Source organism: Gymnoscopelus microlampas (assembly GCF_963454915.1).
Source record: "Gymnoscopelus microlampas genome assembly, chromosome: 2".
Taxonomy (NCBI): domain Eukaryota; kingdom Metazoa; phylum Chordata; class Actinopteri; order Myctophiformes; family Myctophidae; genus Gymnoscopelus; species Gymnoscopelus microlampas.
This window is the reverse complement of record NC_139939.1, coordinates 21,493,183-21,518,825: the sequence shown is the minus strand read 5'-3', so window position 1 is coordinate 21,518,825 and position 25,643 is coordinate 21,493,183. Positions and strand designations below refer to the sequence as shown.

Genomic DNA, 25,643 nt, shown 5'->3' with positions numbered 1-25,643 from the left:
AGAGTATTTTAATGTGTACCGGTATGTGTATACACATACCAATGGCTTCTGTGATTTGCATTTGTTTTGACCAAGGCCATGTATAGAAGGAAAGGACAACTATGTCACCGTCTTGGTTCAGCAATTCCATCTGGGTGATTTATTTTGTAGCATGGGAGACAAACCTAGAGCTGAAAGTTGGATGGAATGCATTGACGTCAATGACAGCTGGATGGACAAAGTGTAGGCATAAGCAATCTGAAGGATTGCCTCAAAATAATCTCACATTGTTTCCTACTGTCTTGTTTTTCAATTGGCACACTAGAATTTTATTGAGGTATCTAAAGAGCACAGAGTACGTTTCTGACTGTGCAGTAACTAAGGGACTGTCAATTATTGACAGCCTTTCAAACTAATTCTCGTGATGACAGCCCATACTGCCCCAGTCAGAAACTTATGAGGTTCTATTTAGATACCTCAATAAAATTGTATGTGTCAAAAAAACATACATGTACGTCTTCTTTTGTTTTCCTGAACCAATTATTAGGTTGCGATCATGAAAAAAAAGGAAAGAATTTCGTTTGTCCACCTGGTTCTCTTTGATTTCAATGCATGTATTCCATCGAACTTCCGGCTCAAGTTTGCCTCCCAGGTGCTTCAATGGCACGTGCGAGGAGTAGATGGTTTCTGGACCTTCTGTGCATGGCCTTGGTTTTGACAGCTTCATTGTAGTGAGTGAGTGAGTGAGTGAGCGTGAGCCCGCACTGCAGCCTTGTCGGCTGAGCGCCGCTCTCTCTCTCATTTAGCACTGACGTCTGCGTCCAGATATTATGATGAAGAAATGGAATATGCAGCAGCAGCAGCGAGGCATACAGCATTGTGCTTTCAGCTTTACCACTCCGCGTAGCGAAAGAATTGTTGCAGCGGAAGGGGTCTGGTTTTCATGTGTGTGTGTGTGTGTGTGTGTGTGTTTGTATGTGGGGGGGGGGGCGGTGTTATGATGGGATGATGGAGGGGGAATTCTATATTTAAACAGCAGTGATTGCAGGATGGATGGAACTCCCCAAAGACGCCGGGACGCATGCTCCTTTCACGCGCACCCTTTTTATCCCCAACTCTGTGGTGATTATAAATAAATGAAAGAGAGCGAGAGAATGGTTTACCGGTGGGACACATAGACAGACACGTGAGGAAGAGTTGAGTTCCAGGCCGAACCCAGATTATAGGCATGTACAAGTAAATGCATGTATACAAAACGTGTACTGTATGTCTCTCTTTCCTTTTCTCTCTCTGCCGCTCTCTCATTCCGTCGCGCACACACGCACACACACACACACACACACACACACACACACATGATAATGATAAACTCACTGGTGTAAAGGGGGGGGGCATATCCCTACGTCTACTTTTTGTCCCCCCCACTTTCTTTTCAAAAATAAGACTTTGTAATGTACTTTTTCTTTTCTTTTCTACCTAGTGTCACATGCTATTAGATGTCATGGCAGTATGGTGTACTGTTTTATTAAATGGTGCGCCAGGCTGACAAGCTCACTTCACAAACCATGAGTGAAAACATCAGTTGAACTGAACTGATATGTCACAACAAGCTTCATCACATACTCTGTCGCAGTGGCACTCAAAGTGGGGTCCGGGGACCCCCAGGGGTTCCTGAGGGGGTTCCAAGGGGCCTCCAGCAAAATGGGGACCAGTTTAAACACCCTATGCCCTATTTTAATTTTACTGCTGTTCAAAAATAGCTGATCTTCAAGCTGATCTCAATGCATCGCCTAGCAACATGTTTTGAGCTTGTAGATCAGCTATTTAAAAGAATTGTTGACAAATCTTGACATGTCTTCTCTTATGGCGGCCCCTGGCACAACATCTTTTCAAAGACAATTAAGCAGCCAAATACATATCAATTTGGAGGTCCTTGACATAAAAAAGTTTGAGAACCATTCACTGCTCTATCGTCATGAAAAAGGAGTTTAATTGTCTGTCCTTTTTTGCATCTATCCCCAAAGTAAGAAGACTCACCAGACTCCTCAATAGTGGATCAAGAGCAATGAAACGGAGATCACACACAGAGCACACTGATCGGGTCGTAGTGTCAGGAGAATCAGGGAAATGAACGACGCCTTTACGGCGCCCATGACCGTCAGTCAAGTTCACTTAAAAGGAAGTGAAATCCAAAACAATATGGAAAGAGAATGATTGACCGGTGTGAGTAGGAAGATGGAGGGGGGAAAAGAAAGAGAGTGGGAGACATAGCAGAAATGCTATGAGAAGCCAGTGGTCTGACACACTTGTACAGTCGAACACGTCAATCAAGCATAAAAGAGGGAGAGTACTAGTATAGCCTACTCTGACATGAGAAGAAGCAAGCCAAACGGTACATCTCGACTCAAACCTTCAGTGCTACACAGTTACTCTAGCTCCAAATTGTCTGGTAAATTAGACTGCCATGGGACGATGCATACAAGGACTGGCAGAGAGAGGGAGAAGCCTGATTGCTGATTGATCAATTGACTGCCACTGATTGGGCATAGTGAGAAGGAACAGGGAGGCCAGTTTGATTGTAACAAGAGAAATGCCTGATTCACACTTGGTTGCATGGCGCACCGAAAACGGCAGATCTCCAAGCTCACAACGCGACACAGTGCGCCGTGTTGTGAGCTTGGGGATCTGCTATTCCGGTGTGCGACACGCCGGTGTCCAACCAGGTCACCCTTAAGGAGAGCCAGTTGGGCAGCATGTTTCTGGCAGGGAGAGTGAAGGTGCATGTGTATGTGTGTTTGCGTGTACTGCAGCCTTCGTAACAGCAGGTGTTAAGGGTCCATCCTCACTTCCTGTTGTACTATTTCACCTATCACAGCTTCACCTTCAATCAGGTCTCTCTGTCTGTCTCTCTCTCTCTCTCTGTCTGTCTCTCTCTCTATCTCTCTCCGTCCGTCCGTCCGTCCGTCCGTCCGTCTGTCTGTCAATGATTTCCCTTCTCGGGAATCATTGTGGACAAAGTTTTCAAGTACTGTAAAAAAAAAAGTAAGGTCAGACATTTCTAGGCATTGAATTCTAGAGTCTCACAGCGAGTTTCCAGAAGTAAAAATCCCCTCGATAGAGGATTTCATTATCAGCTACAGTATAATGTCATAAAAATCCAATGCACTGTGGACTTACTACTAGGCTCCTGGTTGTAAAGCAATGCTATATTCTCCTGTAGAAACCACACCTCTATGCAATCACTCTAGTAAGAAAAACATGTTTAATTCGCAATGTCATGCAGAAATACTACCCACAATCATAATGTGTAGCATGTCTAATTGGTGGAGCTTGCGTTACTATGGAAATGTTACCACTGTCCCCCGCGAATGACACGTGAATTGCCACTTGCTCAATCCCATCGTCCAGAGACATGATCATAAGTAACTATCACTAGCAGCCAACCACATTATTTTACAGCAATATTAACAATATAAATACTAATAATAAAGACAATGATTAAAGTTAAAAAGAAGCAAGCTAAATTATCGTTTTGGCTGGAATCATTGGAAAGGTATGCACAATGGCTCATGGGAGTAGTTCATTCACTCCTAAAATATGTACACACAGCCTCATTTTTGTAAACACTTGTTTTATGGTCATGATTCACCAGGAGCCTGGCTGGCTTGATTCCAGGCTTAAAACTCTTAATAAAATGTTTTTTTTCTGAAACTTCTGTGGAGAAATGAATGGGATTTATATCAGTGGAACCTGCACCAGTAAAAAAATAAACATGGCGGTGACTGTTAAACTCTATTCCCTCCTCTCTCTTCTCTTTTTCCCACAATTCCCGTGTGTCCCATTCCACTCCACCCGTTATCCCCCATACCAACACACTACAGGAATTCCTATCATATGCTGTACCAGGCCACATGCACTACTTCCCCCATTCCCTCCGCAAACATCATGCATAATGTAACCGGGCCCCGCTGTGCATCGCATATCGCCACTGTCGGGTGGAAACCTCTTAGGTCCAAAACTGTATTATTTTCAGGATTCAAATTTGAAAAATAGCAACCCGACAGCGACGATATATTGAAATAGCTCTGTACAGCAGATGTCAATGCTAATGGCCAATGTACCATGGAGCGGCGAGTGAGTCCCTCAGGTAAGGTCTAGCAGTCTATCATTGTGTGCCCACCTCTCCCTCCTGCCACTTAAGCCCACTCAGCTTCAAGGAGACGCATACTCCGTTGCTATGGAGTGGGCTGTACTTCCTTGGCTACGTGGTGGGCTCACTCACATTCACTTGGGCACCGTGGAGCCTGGCGTATTGTATACTTAGGTGCGCGACAGGGTCATACGACATGACTACATTTAAGCATTGCTGTACACAAAGACAGTACACACTCAAGATGGGAGCAGAAATGGTGATCAAATTGGCCTGTGTGTGTGTGTGTGTGTGTGTGTGTGTGTGTGTGTGTGTGTGTTTGTGTGTGTGTGTGTGTGTGTGTGTGTGTGTGTGTGTGTGTGTGTGTGTGTGTGTGTGTGTGTGTGTGTGTGTACTGTGTGGGGGAACTATGAGTGTGTGCGTGGGTATCGGGGCAGAGTGGGCAGATTGGTTTGTGTGTGAACATTATAGAACATAATGATGCATGTGCCATTCTGTAGGTAGTGGAGTGTGTGTGTGTGTGTGTGTGTTTTGTGGAGGGGGGGGGGGGTTATAAACTGTGGTGGACAGTAGTAACAAAGTACATTTACTTGAGTATCTGTACCCACTGCCCGGACCCCACTTTGAGAGAGAGCCACTGTCTGATATACTGTATTTGATAGTGGCATCTTACAGAGTATTCTAACATGATGTTATGCATCAGCTAATGGGGACCCTAATAAAATCAATAAACTCATCTACAGTTGGTAAGCATTTCAAATTAGCAGTTCAGAAAAGAGCCATTTCATAATAGCAATGTGTGCACTGCTGTGTTGTGCTTTTTGTTCATCTCACATGATTTCAGTTTGTGTACCTACAGAATAACTTAGCTCTGTACGGTGCGCTAGTTGTTGTTTTAGTCTGTACTATGAGTTGCCGTTTCAGTGTACATTTGGAACTAAAATGATCAAAAGAATGGAGCCGGGTGGCAGGTGTGTGTGTGTGTGTGTGTGTGTGTGTGTGTGTGTGTGTGTGTGTGTGTGTGTGTGTGTGTGTGTGTGTGTGTGTGTGTGTGTGTGTGTGTGTGTGTGTGTGTGTGTGTGTGTGTGTGTGCGTGTGTGCATGCGTTTGTGTGCCTGTGTGTGTGTTGACCTAAACTAGACAATGCTGTGACAAGGAACACATCTGCCACCTCGATCTCCCCTTGGCGCAGTGGGTATTATTTCATACGGTGGTGGACACGTTGTGAGCTTGTAGGTTGGCTATTTTTGCCTTGCAAAAAACTATAAAATTAAAGCACTATAATAATAATAACTAGAAAGTACTGTTCCTGAAGAAACAGTGTGGGATCGCTAAGAATGTTGCAGGTATTGAGTATTGATAGTGTTAGTAGTGTTATAGGTTTGAAAGGTTTGAAAGGTTTGAAGGGTTTGAAAGGTTTGAAAGGTTTGAAAAGTTTGAAATGTTCTAAAGGTTCTAAAGGTTTGAAAGGTTCTAAAGGTTTGAATGGTTTGAAAAGTTTGATGTTCTAAAGGTTCTAAAGGTTTGAAAGGTTCTAAAGGTTTGAAAGGTTCTAAAGGTTTGAATGGTTTGAAAGGTTCTAAAGGTTCTAAAGGTTTGAATGGTTTGAAAGGTTCTAAAGGTTCTAAAGGTTCTAAAGGTTTGAAAGGTTCTAAAGGTTCTAAAGGTTCTAAAGGTTCTAAAAGTTCTAAAAGTTCTAAAGGTTCTAAAGGTTTGAAAGGTTTGAAAGTTGTGAAAGGTTTGAAAGGTGTTAAAGTATTAGTGTTAAAAGTTTTTATAGTGTTGGCAGTGTTGAATAGTGTAAAATGTATTTTTTAGGGTAAAACAGTGATAGCTAGGTTCTAATAGGCGGTTGCTAGGGTCTAATAGGCGGTTGCTAGGGTCTAATAGGTGGTTGCTAGGGTAAAACAGGTGGTTGCTAGGGTAAAACAGGTGGTTGCTAGGGTAAAACAGGTGGTTGCTAGGGCCTAATAAGCGGTTGCTAGGGTCTAATAGGTGGTTGCTAGGGTCTAATTGGTGGTTGCTAGGGTAAAACAGGTGGTTGCTGGGGTAAAACGGGTGGTTGCTAGGGTAAACAGGTGGTTGCTAGGGTGTAATACGTGGTTGCTAGGGTCTAATAGGGGGTTGCTAAGGTTTAATATGCAGTTTATATGGTCTAATATGCGGTTGCTAGGGTACAAAAGGTGGTTGCTAGGGTAAAACGGTGGTTGCTAGGGTGTAATAGGTGGTTGCTAGGGTATAATAGGTGGTTGCTAGGCTCTAATATGGTGTTGTTAGGGTATAATAAGCAGTTGCTAGGCTCCACTGTGGCTAAATAGCATTCTCCATTGAAATGAATGGGATTGTTTTAGCAGTAAAAAGTGAAATATCTCTAAAAGTACAAATTATTTCAAAAATTCAAATGGTAGCCAATATGTCCTAAGTAGGCTGAACGTTATAGAGTTGGAACGGAGTTTCTAGCTAAAAGTATGAATTTCCCCATTGAAATGAATGGGCTTTTTTTAGAAGTAAAAAGTGCAATATCTCTAAAAGTACAAATTATTTCAAAAATTTGAATGTAAGCCGACATGTCCTGAGTAGGCCGAACGTTGAAGAGTTGGAACGGAGTTTGTAGCTAAAAGTATGAAGGACTAGTTAGGTGCCAAAAAACGGGCGGAATAAATATATAATAATAATAAATATGCACAATAACATTAGTGTGATCGCTTTAGCGATCCCACAACTATAAGCACATAGGCCTAGGCTAATTTTGAGAACCTCCGCCTATAACAACATGCCCAGAGTAGGGACGGCAAGGTGAATATAAAAAACGACAGTAGCCTACAACAATGTGGCTTGGCGAGATTCGTTTTTTTGTGTTTTCTTTTTTTTTCACAATGAAATCAGTTATTTTTGGTGACACGATAAATTGTAATGGTGCTTCAAAAAGTGGGGTCATGCCTATGTTCCCTCAGCTCTATGCTCCCTCAGTTTAGGTTTAGGCTCAGAGTTAGGGGTTAGAGTTAGTGGCAAGAGTTAGTTTTGAGGGAACACATGACTGCAGGAACATATAGGGCTGTGAACACTCCAGAATTCTCCAGTATTTCTGCATACTACATGTGACATGTAAATGACATTTTCACACAAATTCTACATTATATTTTATACATGGTCATAATTTATTTCATGAGGAAATGGTCAAATATTGCATATCTGTGAATGGCATTTGGTATGTGAACCATTGCAAAAACTGCACTTACTGCACTTACTGTTGATCAGCGCTGGATAACTCTCCTCAATAAATAATAAATAATATCTACTTTTAGGATGTTTGAAAATATTTTTTTCACTGCATATTTATGCAGAAATATCAAATTCTAAAGGATTCACAAACTTTGAAGCATCACTGTAGGCAGGATTACATAATTCAATGTTATTCTAATATAAAAGGTACACACAAGTCCTACACATAGTCATTTAAAGGGTTAGTGTAGTTAGGGTCTGCGTAACTTTTTTAATTAAACATTCAAAATGTATGTTATGATTTGGTATGATTGGTTATTGTGAAAAATTGTATATTTTTCACAATAGGGCGGCAAACCCTGAGGAAGACTGTATTAGTCGAAACGTTGGTTTCATTTCATTAAACCTTTTGCATCGTGGCTAGAGTTGTGCGGCCTCATTCCTTTTTCAACATTATTATCTGCCGTGGCCAGCACCTCATCAACTCAGGTGTGCGCTCCTCACTCTGTGTTTGCCTTAATATTTTTCACAATAACCATTATAACTTCTCTAAACACTATTTTAGTCGCAAGTGTTTTGCCCAGACACTCGTTCCACGGTCACGTATTTGAATTCGTACCATTTCTGACAACGTTGTTGTCGTTTTTTTCAAAATAACCTCTGTGCTGGGACCCTGCAATGTTGGTTATGGAGCGGTACATCCTGTGGATTTGTTTTAAACTGAATTCCAGGAATCGCAGTTCTAACAGTAAACAGGGCAACCAGATAATATAATATTATAGTCTTTATTTGTCCCAGAGGGATATTCCATTTCACAAACACATAACAAAATACAACACATAAGGAAAGTACATACAGTAGTGCCCCCGAAATAAACAAAAAAACATATCAGCAAGGCAGTTTGTTTAGCGCTGCAGTGGACACAACTCTTGCAAGCTAAAACGAACCATTTCCCATCTCAAAGTTCTATATCTCCGTCCAAGATGTGTCCCCAAAAATACTACTAATGGATGTTACACAGTATGACTTTAACTCCGAGTGTACAAATGGAACCAAGTGGACCCATATAGGGGGTCCATTTGGTTCCATTTGTACGCTCAGAGTTAAATTATGGATTTCACTGCTGTATTCGGGGCACAGAGGATGCAGTGTGCTCTGCCAACGTGCGCACTCCTCTGTCTTCTCCATCACTATGTCTACTCGACTGGGCTCAGCTGTTGACCTCCTTTACCTCACCTGTGTACTCACAGAGCACACCATTCACTACAGCCTGTAGGCACTGTCCTCGATGTCCACTCGTCACATGCTTTCCCAGTGGTGTAAAGTAACTAAGTACATTTACTTAAGTACTGTAATTAAGTACAATTTTGAGGTACTTTTACTTTACTGGAGTATTTCCAATTTTCTATACTTTTACTTCTACGCCACTACATCTCAGAGTCAAATATTGTGCTTTTTATCCACTACAATTATTTGAAAACTTTAGTTACTAGTTACTTTGCAGATATAAATTATTACTTTATAAAACATACATTAACCACTTTAGCCCTATTTTATACCAAGGCTTTTTTATTACGGACTTTTACTTGTAACAGAGTACTTCTACATTGCAGTATTGATACTTTTACTTAAAGTAAAACATTTCAGTACTTTTTCCACCACTGATGCCAGCTCAGTTTGACGTTCTCACCACGGGAGCAAAGCACAGGCGGTTTGTTGACGCGGAACCAGTGGTGGACAAAGCACACGACAACCCCCCAGCACTTACAAGTCCTACAAGTATACTGTAGAATAGATACTCCTACTCAACTGAAAGTTGCTCTGTCAAATTTGTACCTGAGTTGTTAAAGTACTGAAGTACTTGCTTTTATGTGTTCAAAACTGTATTAAAATGTAGACATTTTCCCTAAAAAATATTTTCAGGGTTCCCACGGCCATGAAATTCCTGGAAATATTTTTAAATTCATTCAGTTTTCCAGGCCTGGAAAAGGTTTGGAATTAATCAAATGTTTGAATATGATTTACATTGGCTATTGATTTTGTAAAAAAAAATGTCCCAAAACATGTCTAGCATTACGTGAAATACGTTTGGCCTATTGTATACAGTACGTCATGTGACAAAAAATAGATCTACAACATACATCTATATATTGCACCGTGATACGTTGTTAGCTTGTAGATCTGTTCTGTTGGCCACATGACACCTTTGCTCGAGTCTGTCTTGGTGTATTGATAAAACACTGGTGTATATACTGTAGCCTCATTATTGCACCACATGATTGCTACAGGCCTGGGTAAAATACTTTGGAAAAGTTATGGGAACGTTTTGAAAATTCAATGTTAAAAATGTGTCGGAAGATTGAAATATTGAAAATAGCAAATCTAAGCTCTCAATGTGTCGCAAATTGATGAATTGTCAGCTGTGGAGTGAAATGTCATAAGTATACAAAAATAGAAATACTCAAGCAAAGTACAGATATTCAAAAAAATATTCAAAAAATGTACTTAAATACAGTACACTACTCAAGTAAATGTACTTTGTTACTATCAACCTCTAGAATTCTACAGTATGAAGAACCATGGTGATCGCTATGATCACTATGGTTGTGAATGTTCTGTTCAGATATGGCCGTGTGGTATTGTATGTTGTTCAGCGTATGATTGTATGTGGGTCTCTCGTGGGGCATGATATGAATTAGTTAAAGGCACTCTGTCATGCTCTGCAGAACAATAATTAGTACTGTGTTCTTATGGCTCTTTGAAGACTGTTGAAGACAGTCATCTTGGGGATTATGCTGTTTTCGTCATAATTTCATGGGATCGTATCCCACGCCCGATGCAGTTTTTTCCCCTCATTACATTATTTTGTTCTCCTTTTCTCATCCATTCTTTGTCTCTCCTTTTTTGTACTGCAGGGGATCTGGCTAGCTCATCTCTATTATTCCTATAGTAGCGCATTTGTGATTTGTAAGATGCCATTCATGGAATTTTAACTTGATCAGACATGTTGAGAAAAACTCTCGCACACCTACAGTAGAATAAAAGCTTTGAGAGCAGGTGCATATAGGCAAACAAGTGCACATCAATAATAAAAGGATACGCCCGCACACTGCCGAACTGCACGGTACAGGAGAAGATTTATTTAACGAGAAGCAACGTTTCGCTCACTGATGACCTTCTTCAGGCAACTTTATCAGACACAATTAAGGGGGAGCTGACATAAATGGAACCCGCAGCACCAGAGTGTATATGCCACCTCATTCTGCTGAACAGCTGGGATACCCAAAACCATCTTTTTAGAGGCATCAATCATATCGACGTCACTATCGCTGTCACCATCTAACAGCTTAGATCGATTGTAGATCGGCTATTTTGAAATATACGAAATGTATATAGAGCTTAAGTGGTTAATGTATGTTTAGTAATAAAAATCAAAATCTAAAAAGTAACTAGTAACTAAAGTTTTCTAATGATTGTAGTGGAGTAAACGTACAATATTTACCTCTGAGATGTAGTGGAGTAGAAGTAAAAGTATTGAAAATTGGAAATACTCCACTAATGTAAAAATACCTCAAAACTGTACTTAAGTAAATGTACTTAGTTACTTTGCACCACCGAACGCTACTGATTTTGATAACCGCATGGCTCCCCTAACACGACCCTTATACTCCCCAGAGGAATCCTACTGATCTGGATAACCCCATGGCCTTTTCTCTAGCACCACACTTAAGTCAAAATGTCGACTTGCTGACAGCATATCTGAATATCTAATGGATGAATTGCCATGCTGCTTGTTGTTGAGCATGTCCATGCTTCCTAGAGGTTGAACCCTAACCATTTTGTGATGCCATAACCTTCCCTCTAGCGCCTCCCTCGGGCCAAAAAAATCCACTCAAGTTATCTAAATTATCTTCATGGCGGATTGCTACTGTCCAATACTTTTACCTAAACTATCCATCCATCCTCAACCGCTTATCTGGAGTCGTGTCACGGAGGCAACAGTTTCAGCAGAGAGCTCCAGACTTCCCTTTCCCAAGCAACATTATCCACTTCCTCCTGGGGAATCCAGAGGCATTCCAAGGGCAGTGTGGAGATATGATCCCCCCATCTGGTTCATGGTCTGCCAGGGGTCTCCTCCCAGTGGGACGTGCAGCGAGGACCTCCCTAAGGAGACACACGGGAGGCATCCATACTAGATGCCCGAACCACTTAAGCTGGCTCCTTTCCGAGTCCCTCGCGGAGGACCAAACTTCTCACCCTATCTCTAAAGGAGAGGCCAGCCACCCGTCTGAGAAAACTCATTTTGACCACTTGTCTGCAATCTTATTATTTCGGTCATGACCCACACTTCATGACTATAGGTGAGAGTAGGAACGAAGATTGCTCGGTATACAGAGAGCTTTGCCTCCTGGCTCAGCTCTCTTTTCATCACAACAGTGCGGCACAGCGACCCAAACCAGATATCATGAAAAACAACTACCTTTGGTGGAAGGAGCAGCATGGGTGTCTAGCAGGCCTTTTAGACGCTTCTTGTTTATAATCTGTAGGCTTATATATTTGTCAGTCATACGAGATGCTTGTTTCTCTGCTGTTCACTCACTATAGGTCAGCATCTGGGCTGGGTTGGGTCGTAGAGCTAGCGCTGGCTTGTAACAGTAAATATTAAACACCTCCAGCTGTCAACGTGTAGTCCTCCTCTTTGCTGCTTTGTTCCGTTCTGTGGCTTTTTACAGGCTGCTCTGCGTTGTGTTGCTGCTTAGGATGTTAGCTATGGAACACAGTGCCAGGCGAGGACTGTGTGATCCACACGCAGCACACACTGCATCCTGCAACACACTGCAACACACCGCATCCACTCATACATGTTTATGGATGCAAGTAGGTCAACACAGCGTATAGGAGAGGAAGAGGGAGAGAGAGAGGGATGCAAACGATCAGGAAGTTGTGAACTATATTTTATGTGCCTATTTCTTCTTTTACTTCAAACCAGGTTTTAGCTTGGAGTAAGTCGAAGTCGAAGGTGTTGTAAAAGGTTTTTTTTTTAATGTGTTTTTTTTATTAAAGCAAAACATTTTTGGGTTAAAAAGTTACAACTATATTATGATGGAAGTGTTGCTATAGAGTGATATAGAGTGTGTTGCTGTATACAATATTCAGTAACACTGGTCTCTGCAGCTCTTTAGTAAACTGTTTTCAGGTGGGTTGCCAGTTTCAACCAATCGGGAGAGAGAACCCATTCATGAACTTCAATTTTATAATTTTATAGTGTTCCGCTGCTAAATTTGTCTGCAAAAGTTTCATTACTCTCGATGTCAATTGTTTATCCTGTATCCTGTTTGAGTTCTCTCTCCTGATAGGATGAAATTGGTATCCGGACCTGAAAATTAATTTTCTGTTTAGTAAAGAGCTGGAAGGACGGGGAGACCCCTGTTACTGAACAAACACTACGGTATATAGCAAAGATTACTATTGGAATATAGAGTTTAACCACTTAAACCCTATATGGTTGACCGGAGTCCCTCAGGGCTCTATGTACTAGTGTATTTTCTGTTTTCTGTTATCGGGAAAGCTTTTGACGAAAATACTCCAATAGATATTTTCCACTCAGAGAACTACTCAGGGGTTTCAAATTGTGAAAATCTTAATAAAATGTAAGTCATAAAAATAAAAATAAAGTTTCTTCCTGAACTTTTTATGCATTTTCTGTTGCTAACAATACTTAATTATTCTCCCTGGGTTAGCAACACTCCCCCTGACATTCACACAGATGCCAACTATGAAGCACCGAAGTCTGACGTAATTCTATATATATAAATGCATCCTATAGAATTCAGAATACCCGCCGTGTTTAATATCGCGTCAAATAAGAACTGTGTTCCAAAAAATAAACAAATGACCCTGGCGGTTTGACTCATATGGATATGAAGCATCAACTGACAGTGAGAAAACGCAATACCGCTGCCGAATTAGTAAAATTTTCGCCAGAAACAGACTGTGTCAAATATGAGTGACTGACTATCGTAAACGATACAGAGCCACTTCCCTGACAATATTTTTTGTCACTGTACTGTATGAGACGATTCTAAGATGACCCAATGTTATTCTCCATAGAGAAATTACCTACGCGACCCAGGGGATGAACAAGTAACGTCAGGACTTCGGTACCCCTTAGTTAGTCGTAATGTCTACTAGGAGAATGCTTTCATGGGCCTTACTGGAACTTTGCACAGTGAGGTCTTGTCCTTGTGCTACAGTATCTGTGTCCATTTTACCAGGAAACCATCTCTGTAGGTGTGTCAGTTCTTTCTACACAACTCTGACAAATTCCTGTAAACGTCTTTTACTGGATGAATAGGTGTCCACGATTCTGATTCCAAATGTGGGCATACTGGTAGCAGTCATTATTAGCATTAGCCTAATGCTCTGGCTGGTGTCTTGCTAGCTTCTCCAGCAGACTTGTATTTATTTTTTCCCTTTCCCTATTTAATGAAATGTGTAACAGATGTTGGCAGTGGCCCATGAACAGGCTTGTTGATTGGTGAAGGAGAGGATGATGTTGTGTAAGTGGAACATCATTCTCCTTGCTAGAGGAGCAGGAAAGTGTGGGTTTTGTCAACACCAGGACAAAGAAGTGATAGAGGGACCATTCAATTAAACCTTTTTTCCTCTATTTTCCTTCACACACCTCTCTCCTGCAAATTTTCTCTCTCTCTCTCTCTCTCTCTCTCTCTCCAATTGATTATCAATGATACCGGCTACACCAAGCGTGCGGATACACGAGTCCCCCATGCGCAGACTTTTAAAATAGGACTGGATCTAAAAGTGCGCGTGTGCGTATATGCGCGTGTGTGCGTCGTGTGTGCGAAAAAGTTCTCTGGTGTAGATCGGCCGCCACTCATGCATTGTCTCTGGCTGAATTGTATTTGCATCAAAATGTACTTAAAGCACCAAAAGTAAAAGTACTAAAATGTTTGAAAATAGCAGATCTACAAGCTCACAACGCGTCGAGATGCGACGCGTTGTGAGCTTGTAGATCGGCTATTTTCAAATAGCCTAGGTATAAAATAATGTTTAAGTGGTTAATGTATGTTTCATAATATCATAATTTATATCTGAAAAGTAACTAAAGTTTTCAAATAAAATGTGAGTAAAAGTACAATATTTTCCTCTGAGATGTAGTGGAGTAGAAGTAAAAGTATTGGAAATTGGAAATACTGGTAAAGTACAAATACCTCAAAATTGTACTTAAGTACAGTACTTAAGTAAATGTACTTAGCTACTTTACACCCCTGCCTCTCATGCATAAAAAGTTAGCAAATTATTGCGATTAAGCTCACACACCCCATTCTCTATCCTCTCTCTATGCTCTCCATCCCTCTTGCTGTACCCTAAATATCCTGCTCTATTTTAACAACTCCCTCTCTCTGTCTCTGTCTCTGTCTCTGTCTATGTCTCTGTCTGTGTGTCTCTCTCTCTCTCTCTCTCTCTCTCTCTCTCTCTCTCTCTCTCTCTCTCTCTCTCTCTCCCCCTCCAGTTCGCCCTCACTTTGTCCTTTTCTAACGCTCACTTTTTCCATTCCCTGGCTGTTCTCTGGTCGCTCTCAGAGGAGGCATACAAGCTCACATAGTCCTTGGCATTGCACAGTTGGACTGTCACACTCGTGCTCACTTGTGGGCATACACACACACACACACACACACACACACACACACACACACACACACACACACACACACACACACACACACACACACACACACACACACAGGGTAAGGTGCTATGGGGCCACTGTCAGGTCACATGAGTTCAGTGTGTTGCTCATTATGTGTAGTAGGCTTCACTACTGGGCACTGATAATTAAAATGCCAACATGTACATACACACACACACACACACACACACACACACACACACACACACACACACACACACACACACACACACACACACACACACACACAGACATGCATGCACACACACCTTTATAACCTGATTTCTCTCTTTGTTCCAGCATTGCACGAGTTCCCAACTGACCTGTTCACACATAAAGAGAGGACAGAGGGAGCGGTGGCACTGCACGTCCTTTGTGTAAGTTTACTTCTACTGTGTGTGTGTGTGTGTGTTTGTGTGTGTGTGTGTGTGTGTGTGTGTGTGTGTGTGTGTGTGTGTGTGTGTGTGTGTGTGTGTGTGTGTGTGTGTGTGTGTGTGTGTGTGTGTGTGTGTGTGTGTGTGTGTGTGTGTGTGTGTGTGTGTGTGTGTGTGTGTGTGTGTGTGTGTGCGCGTGTGTGCGTGTGCGTGCATGTGTGTCAACATGCCACCTGGAGTCAGTGCTGGAAAAAGTACTCAAATGTTTTACCTAAGTAAAAGTATCAATACTGCAATGTAGTAATTGTAGTATTAGTAAAGTTGAGTTGTGGAGTAAAAGTACAATATTTGCCTCTGAGATGTAGTGGAGTAGAAGTAAATGTATAGACAATTGGAAATACTCCAGTAAAGTAAAAGTACCTGAAATTGTACTTAAGTACGGCACTTGAGTAAATGTACTTTGTTACTTTACACCACTGCCTGGAGTACAAACACTTAAGCAAATTTGAAATGATATGAGTCAGCAACATGATTCCTCTCCTCTCCTCTCCTCTCTTCTTCTCTTCTCTCTTGTCTTTTCTTCTCTTCTCTTCTCCTCCTCTCCTGTCAACATTGCTACCACTTTATTTATGGCCCGCTGGAAATACACCCCCAATTACAACCATGTTTCTCTGTCGCTCCGCTGCAGACACAGAGGAAGAGAGACAACACGAAGAGACGGAAAGAGGGAAAGAGGGCAGGGAGCAGGGATGAAAAGAGAACAGAATGAGGGGATGGAGGTGAGAGAGAGACAGAGAGAGAGAGAGAGAGAGTGAGAAGGCGATAGAGAAAAACGTGGAGCAGAGAGGGGGAAAGGAGAGGTTTGAGGAGGAGGGAAAGAATGAGAGCAAGAAGAACAAATTTAGCTTGAAACATAGAGAACTACAGTATGTATGTCAATGTAAGGGGAGTGCAGAGAGTGTGTGTGTGTGTGTGTGTGTGTGTGTGTGTGTGTGTGTGTGTGTGTGTGTGTGTGTGTGTGTGTGTGTGTGTGTGTGTGTGTGTGTGTGTGTGTGTGTGTGTGTGTGTGTGTGTGTGTGTGTGTGTGCGCGTGTGTGCGTGCATTCGTAAACATGTGTAAATGTAAAGCTGTGCAATGGAGAATAACAGAAGGATAAGATGTTTATTTAAAGATTATAAAAATAATCGGTATGCCTAGTATTTGTGCCCTCATGATTTGTATGCAATCAGATCTCATAACAATCATGAGCACCATATTGTATAGTCCTCTAATAGCTCTCTAGCTAAGTGAAGCCTAAGTACTGTATAGCAGCATTTGAGTGGAAACCAAAACTGTCACTTATTTTTCAAAATCTTTAAAAAAAAATCGCAGAACACGTTGCGAGATTGTAAAGGTTTTGCTACTTTTGCATGACACTGGCATACAACAAGGTATAAAATAGTTATTTATACCTTTATTTATGAAAAGAATTAAATGTGGACATACAACAACGACATCCAGTTTCTCTAGCGACCAGGGCAAACCTAATCATAATAATCCATTCGCCAACTTCACAGTGCTGTATGATTCAGGTCTGCATAAATTGTCCCATCTCTGCAGGGGTCAAGACATCCAACATAAGTGGAGGCCGGTCTAACTAGAGGAACCTTTAGTGGTGTTCACTGTATCCCAACTGGCTCAGTGTAGGCGGCGTGTTCCAGCACATGCTAGTGCATTACACTAGTGCATTATACTAGTGCCTTGTCCCCCAGGGCTTTGGCGATAATGGAAGCCTACAGTATGCCAGCAGCGCAGCGTCTCAAGGGAACAGTGCCTAACCGAGGTGTGCTGCAGGACTACCAAGCTAAAGCCTGATTACTACCAAACTAAAGAAAAAATAGCAGCTCTACAAGCTTGTACTGTATGTGCTATTTCACCATGTGACGCCATTGCGTGACGAAGTATAAATTAAGCTATAATAACCTTTGCTCCCCCATCTTACCGGCAAGTGACACTGTCACGCGATGGAGTATAAATTAGGAAGCGTCACTGACCCTATAGGCAATTATGCATCCATGCCTATCTTTCACTTTTGCAGAGCAGTAGCTGAAAGTAAACAGACTCCTCTGTGGTCCTTGGATATTAAACACCTGCTAAAATATATATAATCCTCATCTGCTGCTAGATCAAGTCTGCAGCGGGATGTACATTAGCAGTGCCTGTTGCCTTTTAACGTTCGCATTTATTAAGTAGCCTGCCTTGTATTTGCTTGGAGTACAGTGTACTATCTTTGCAGTATACAGTACTACCAGGAAGGAGTTGATATCTTCAGGGCTTATGGGTTTCATAGTTTAGAATGCTCCCATTATTGGAGTCGTGACTCCGTGGGTTGTTTGCAGAATATGGGCTGTGAAAAGATACCGAAAGGGAAATGCAGTCTGCCGTTATGATTTTGAAGAAGTTATAATATGAAACAAATGCCCCGACACATCTACTGTACCAGATTGGCTTCAGAACTCTTTGGGGAGATATTGTGTTCTTACCCTCAACAGTGAGGCAATTAACCTCTAAATGGCCTAATAGCCTAATATCGCTTGTACTGGGCAGCTTGCAGATGCAACAGTGCATGCGTGCGTCATTCCTCTTATAAATAATACGCTTATACTCACCATACCTGTTTAAAAAAGATGACTAGTAAAAGACAGCAGAGGAACAATTATGTGAAATTGTAAATCTTGTTGTAATGTATTGTCTATAAGGCAGCAGTCATGCAGTTTGCAGCATTGTTATGCGGCCTGTCCCTCCAAGCATTTCATAAGAAGAAAAACCATACCTTCCACATTGAAAACGAACGTGAATGGAGAATGGCCACCGTACAGTAGCTTACAGAAGTATACAAAACAAGGATTTGGGAACTGACCAAATGAATAAAAAGCTCTGTGTTGTTTATGTATTATTTTCTAATATCATTTGTCTACGTAAAATCTTTCTTTGTGAAGCCAAGTGAAGCCACCGTGGTTACTGCTGGATGCAAAATGAAACGGATTAAAGTCAGGGGTTCCAAAGCCTTTCAGCTCGAGACCCAAAAGAGACATTTCTATACGAACACAACTGGCCTGTGTTCGAGGGAGGGAAGCTGGGCGGGGAGGGTGATATTTGTCACTGGCACTGCACCTACTTCTATACGGGCTGGGGTGGCACCTGTCAGCAGGGAGTGTTGGGCGGGAGGGGTAGAACGGAGGCTTTACGTCCCCCTCCTGGGGGCTCGATCCTCACCGGCAGGTATGCCAGCATATGGTACAACAACAGTGACAACACACAGAAATGTGTGTGGGTTGGAATTAATTGGTATAACGACTAAACTGTGGAGAAAAATCTCTCTTCTTTTTTTTTGTCTTAACATCTTTCGAAATGATAATTATTATTTTTTTAAATACAAAGAAATGTAAAAAATAGGATATTTACCGCCAGTGCCGACCCATAAAAATAGTGCCGTGACCCCAAAATGGGTCCCGACCCATTATTTGGGAAACACTGGCCTATGCTGTGTGAAAAGTTGCAGCATTCATTATTGCTGTGTTATCGCCACACTTCACAGCTAAAGGTCATCCTCTTGACTTCTATACTGCTGATTTCTGTACAAGTCTTTGAGGAGTGCATGAGTCATAGAGTCAAGCGACTTTTGGGAAATTCTTTGCGTCTGAAACCTGAAGCAAACTTCAGGGTCCCCACGCTTGGTGTTCATGCACATTTAAAGGCATAGTTCACTCTCAAAATGATTTTTTTTCCTATCGATTAGTTACCCCATGGAGACTTGAATTCATGTTTTTTTTTGTTTTTGCCGCATTCCTAAGCCAATAATTTGATGACCGGCAGCGGTTCCGGTAGGAGACACAAAGAGTCTCCTTTGTGTCTCCTACCGGAACCGCTGCCTACCAGTCCGCTGGTCATCAAATTATTGGCTTAGGAATGCGGCAAAAACAAAACAATATCCATGAATTCAAGTCTCCATGGGGTGACTAATCAATAGGAAAAGAGTATTTTTTTGGCGTGAACTATCCCTTTAACTCTGAAAGTGTATTAGATCTTTTTACACTTCAGGGTTCAATTAATACCCAGCATTTTGCTATGCACATAGCTGTCACCATCATGACATTTGTCTTGACCATTAATTGTCATGCAATGATTTTTGCCATTGAACATTGGAACAATTACTTTTCTGTTTGGCGTTTAGGCTTCGTAAACAAAAATTGCACACGGCAGATATTCTTTTCAACATTTGCCAAATTTTCTTTGCAAATAGCCGCTCTACAAGGTCACCATCACAACACATTGTGAGATTCTGCAATTTTTTTTAGGCGAAAGTATAAAATAAGGATTAAGTGATTGATTTATGTTTTGTAATAATAATATTAATCTACAAACTAAGTAACTAGTCACTAAAGTTTTCAATTAATTGCAATAGTAAAAACTACATTATTTGCCTGTGGGATGTAGTGGAGTAGAAGTATCAAGTGCTGAAAAATGGAAATGCTCCAGTAAAGTAAAAGTACCTAATAATTGTACTCAAGTAATAGTACTTGAGTAAATGTACTTAGTTACTTTGCACCACTGGAAATCTGTGGTGCGGTTCGACCCCATCACTGAGGTGTGATGAACTACCGTCCCACCTGTCTCCGTGGTGATGGGAGGTTGACTCATTCATTCTCACTAGATTGCTCATCTTCATTCCTGTGGTCAGATGCTGGGTAGTGTGGGCGCGGAGGAGAAAGGTGTACACACTGTGTAGAAGTACAGCCATGAATGAGCAATGGAAAAGAGCAACCATATCGTCTCTTGTCGGGTGGAAACCTCACAAAACTGTTACTTTTCAGGATTCAAATTCAAAAGCATCAAAAGCAGCATCTCTACTGTACGAGCTCAAAACGCTTCTTTTGATACTTTTGTGTGACGCTGTAGTATGATTCATTAATTTACGAAAGAAATGAGAGGTTTCTGCCCAACAGCAACGATATTGTCCTCAGTAAGCTTTGTTTGTAACTTTTCAAACCAACATTGGCCTTCGTCAGGGTTTGCCATTTGACCAGTGGTGGAAGAAGTACTCTGATTTTTACTTACGTAAAAGGAGCAATGTAGAAATACTCTCTTACAAGTAAAAGGTGCTGGATTCTTATTTCTAAATGTTACTTGAGTAAAAGTACAAAAGTATTGACATCAAAATATGAGTAAAAGTAAGTAAAAGTACTAATATCCTATCCTATACTAAAATTGGCTAATGGCCTGTCACTATGACTCAGGCATAGCCCTGTCACATGCCCATATATGGGCATATACTGATGACATAAGGGATCTCCATACAGTATATGGGCATAAAAGGGACAATGACTGAAAGGAAAGTAATGCGACATTCGTGTTTGAGGTACTGTATGAGTAACGGACCGAACCTCTAGTTTTACCAAACTTTTTCGTTGTGAGCTTGTAGATCTGCTATTTTTCGAATGGCCTAAAAAGTAAGGCTTATGTCTAAATGTAAATCTGTAACTAGTGTAACTAAAGTTGTCAAATAATTGTAGTGGAGTAAAGAGCACACTATTTGCCTCTTAGATGTAGTGGAGTAGAAGTATAAAGTATCAGTGAGCCACAGAAAAAGGTTCCAAACATTCATCTCTTTATGGGCAGGTGTGCGTGAGACAAGCACGAACACGACAATTTCATGGGATCGCACCCACTTGTCACTATGTCTGTCAGATTGCCCAGTACTTCACTGGGCACACATGTGTAATATTGTGCAATAGTGCTGTACTTCACATAGTATACTCATCCACAGTTATTATGAATCATGTTATGTTAAGACCGGGGGGGGGGTACATATCTCACAACATTTTATTTGTCACATGTTGCTTGCCGTCATTAAGCCTTGTATGACTTGTGTTTATCAAGGTCAGAGTTGCCAGCCGAACCACTCACAAAACGTCATTCTTCATTACTGTATGTTGAAAGCGATAACTTTTGCTTAAAATGAGTGTTAAATAATTACTATTAACTATATTGTGATAGTAATCATTGTTATAGTATCTCTCCAGCTCTTTAGTAAACAGAAAAATAATTGCCAGGTCGGGATGCCAATTTCATCAACTTAGAAGAGAGAACTCATACAGGATACAGGATGAACAAGTGAAATTGGAACTGATGAAACAACAAAAAAAGACCACGTCAAATTTAAACTGTTGACCTGAAAATATTTCCTGGTTACTAAACTGCTGGAGAAACGGGGAGACCCATGCTGAACAAATACACTTTGTATCACTTTTTATATCGCAGACCTTTATGGGAAACTTAACTTAGTCACCCAAAATGTTTGAATTGGGTCCTTACAGTAAGTCAATTTGTATTGAAATTTGTGACTTCATGCAAGTAAGTAAGCAGCCATGGGAACTAATGGTTCCCAAGCCATGTGGCCCATAGTTCAGGAGCCTATCTCCTGTTTCTGTAGCGTGAGTCAGCTTGATGTACAAGTACTGTAGTGTACATCCCCTGGACATGATGCTAGTATATCACATCACATTATGTCATAGGGACTTATCCCCAATCCAACCGTTGATGCTTAGTGTCAAGCAGAGAGGCGTGTTCATAGTCTTTGGTATGACTCGGCTGGTATCACTCTAACCACAAGGCAACTGAACTGGTACTTCCAGCAAGTAACTCACCTTTATTTTCCAGGAATGGGCCCATGCCAGCAGTAGCCTACAAGCTAAAGCATTTCTCATGTAAACTCAGAAGGTGACATGTGAAACTTCGCTGACCACTGTCTATTTGTCACTCTCCTCTTTCTCAGGCCATATATATGTTCTGTGCCCTCGCCCTGGTCTGTGACGACTACTTTGTTCCATCCCTGGAGAAGATATGTGAGGTTTGTGCCATTTACTGTAACCATATCGTTGCTGTCGGGCAGAAACCTCTTATCTCTATATTTTAACTTTTTGTAGTTTTTTTTTTCGTAAACTAATGTCCTACTTGATTATACTACTGCCTCACACAAAAGCTTCAGAAGAAGCGGATCCGCAAGCTCGAAATGCGGCGCGAAGTGACGCATTATGAGCTTGTCGATCTGCTACTTTTGCTGCTTTTGAATTCGATCATATGATTTGGACATATGAGGTTTCCCCCCGACAGAGACCATAATGTTTGCCAACTCCAAGTGACACAGTGAGACAATTTAGGGGACTGTTTCTCAACCAGTGGTCCATGTCATAAATCGTGAAAAAATAATCTACATGCTTGTAGACTATTTTTGGTGTGCTGACACCGGCGCTAACTAAATACCGTAAATCAGGCTTTAAGACCATTAATGTTGAATACTAATTTAAACATATTAATAATAGCAAAATGACTGCAATATGCCTTAGCCTTAGTATATACTATAGTATATACTGAATATACTGTATAATATAGGTATTGTTGTGGGGAGGTGGGGTGGTCCTTGAGGATTGTTCACAATATGCCAGTGGTCCAGAGCTATTTATCTTGGCAAGTTGGCATTGAGATTCCTAGCTCCTCTTTAGTCCCAGAAGAGTGTTTCCATGTAGACATATAGTGTGGATACAAGTATGATGTATTAATAACGACTAGCGTTAGTTTTGGTTTTTATTCTCCAATGACGAGGGGTCAGGGGTCAAGCTATTACTCATTGCTCTTCTATTGTTCTTTTGTTAAGACTTAAGTGGATTGTATTGTTCTGCTGAGTGTAATGGATACCTCCTATTAATAAAACATTATGTATGTCTGTCTGTCTGTCTGTGTGTCTGTGTGTGTGTGTGTCCATGTGTCTCACTGCTCACAGCGTCTCCAGCTCAGTGAGGACGTAGCAGGAGCAACATTCATGGCTGCTGGCAGTTCTGCTCCTGAACTCTTCACATCTGTGATAGGTAACATCCCCTGTCTGTCTGTCTGTCTGTCTGTCTGTTTGTCTGTCTGTCTGTCTGTCTGTCTGTCTGTCTGTCTGTCTGTCCTGGGGGACACCGATCAACTAAGTACATAGGTGTTAAGTGGTTAAAATTGCAAACCGTAAGTAAGGCCTTTCCAGACAGAGAGATGTATTTGCAACTGTAACACCTGGGATTTGAACCCTGGTCTACTACTCGTGCAAGAGGGAATCCCACATTGGCCAGGGGATATATTGGACTTATGAGCTACAGTTGTTATGACAGTTTGCTAATGCTGTACATGCCAAGTAACTGTGCTGTCAGATGAAGTCAATGCTACCCACTCAAACCTTATACATAGTTTAGTATTGCCCAGAGTTCACCCAACGGTGAAAATAGCGATAATAGCTGTTGTACAAATAAATATGTTTTTATATATCGTCGCTGTCAGGTGGAAACCTTGTATGTCCAAAACAGCTACTTTTCTGGAAAAACAACATGCGTTCCTATAGATCCAATGTAGTTATTATTTTGTCATTTAAACAAGTGAAGGGTCCCACACAGAGTGGCAAGAGTCAGTGTGTCTCACTGACGAAGGCTGAATAGCCGAAACGTTTGTTCTTTCTTGTAAAGACGTGGAGACATAAAAAGAAACTCACTCTTGCCACTCTCAGTGTGACCCTTCACTTGTTTTAATGTCATTGCTTTAAGAGGACAGCGCACCAGAGGAGTCAGAGGTTTATCTATCGTTATTGTTTAGTCACAAGCTATTGGTAATACTCTTCATTGGTTCAAAAATCTATATTTATAAAACCTTTGTTTGTGTGTGTGTGTGTGTGTGTGTTCACATTGTCTCTGCAGGCGTGTTCATCACTAAAGGTGACGTTGGCGTCGGGACCATTGTCGGCTCGGCTGTCTTCAACATCCTCTGCATCATCGGCGTGTGCGGCCTCTTCGCTGGCCAGGTATGATGACATCACCATAGTGGCGTGAGAACCCGGTTGACCTGGAGCCATTTTGCACCGGGCACAAATGAAAATGTCACCTATAAATATTCAAACACCTTAAGTTCACAGTGGTGGTAGAACTTCAGCGTAGTCATGCATATGTAGATACGATTAACAAAGAAACATGCACATGTTGTTCTTCATTCTGCTTCTTGCACAGACACAAAATGCCACTTGGAACCTAATTTAAAGGTAGTGTCAGAGTGTTTTGTTTAAAGGTTAAAGCACTATATTCTGATAATAATCATTGCTGTAGAGTGTTTGTTCAGTAACAGGGGTCTCCCTGTCTCTCCAGCTCTTTAATAAACAGAAATACATTTTCAGGTGGGTTTACAATGTCAGCCAATCAGGACAGAGTATCCATTTATCCGCTTACATTTTTATAGTGTCCCAGTTTAAATTTTGCCTGCTCATTTCTTTGTATCATCACTACCAATTTCACTTCTATCTGTCTAATCTGTATCCTGTGTTCTCTCTCCTGATTGGATAAAATTGGTATCCCGACCTGAAAATGCATTTTCTGTTTACTAAAGAGCTGGAGAGACACGGAGACAGTCTATACCAGGGATCTTCAACGTTTTTCAGGCCAAGGACCCCCTAGCTGAGAGAGAGATCAATGAAGCAGGGACCCCCCCACTACATTGTATAAAATTGTGTTACAAATTCAACTTTTTCATAGATTTCATAGATAGCTTCATAGACTTGTTTGCCAGTATCATCAGTATCATCATCATCATCATCATCATCATGTATTTTCAGACAGTGTGTAACTCCGATAGTGTACAAATGGAACCAAATGGACCCTGCCGGGTCCATTTGGTTCCATCTTTACACTCTCAGAGTTAAGGGGTCACAGAGATCAAAATTGTCGCAAATGGGGGTCCGTGGCCTAATGCGTATCAAACTGTGGGTCGTTGTTAAATGAAAAGGGTTGACATTCACCGCTTCGTACCATGTCGGAGGCAAAGTTAGCTGGCCGCATCTGTCCCCGATGCTATCTAAACGTCCCAGGGAGGAGAGATACCGGGCCTTGCATGAGAATGAGCAGGAAAAGCTCCCCCCTGCTCCCAACAGTTTTCGTGTATAATATTATACACCGAGCTCCAAAACACAGTGATGCAACCACAGATGGTGCATTGCATAAGAATAGTGATGGAGCTAGATAGAGGGGTGGATTTAAGGGAGCATATTCAAATTATTCAACTCCATTCACCCACCCCACCCGTTATTGTTTATTGGCTTTGGTGTGACTGCATAGAGTCTATTTATTCTTCAAAGCACCATGTTATTAATACTAA

The 25,643-nt window shown here is 41.4% G+C and overlaps 1 protein-coding gene across 2 annotated transcripts in view; it reads left to right on the top strand.

Moving 5' to 3' along the window:
- The window catches only part of LOC311060225 (sodium/potassium/calcium exchanger 3-like), a 70,221-nt gene that overhangs the window by 31,236 nt on the left and 13,342 nt on the right, over positions 1-25,643 (top strand). For both annotated transcript variants that reach the window (XM_084078358.1, XM_084078357.1), the window contains exons 3-6: positions 15,363-15,439; positions 22,252-22,326; positions 23,257-23,341; positions 24,200-24,303. In XM_084078358.1, coding sequence (XP_083934484.1) covers positions 15,363-15,439; positions 22,252-22,326; positions 23,257-23,341; positions 24,200-24,303 — 341 coding nt within the window. The remainder of the gene's footprint in view (positions 1-15,362; positions 15,440-22,251; positions 22,327-23,256; positions 23,342-24,199; positions 24,304-25,643) is intronic.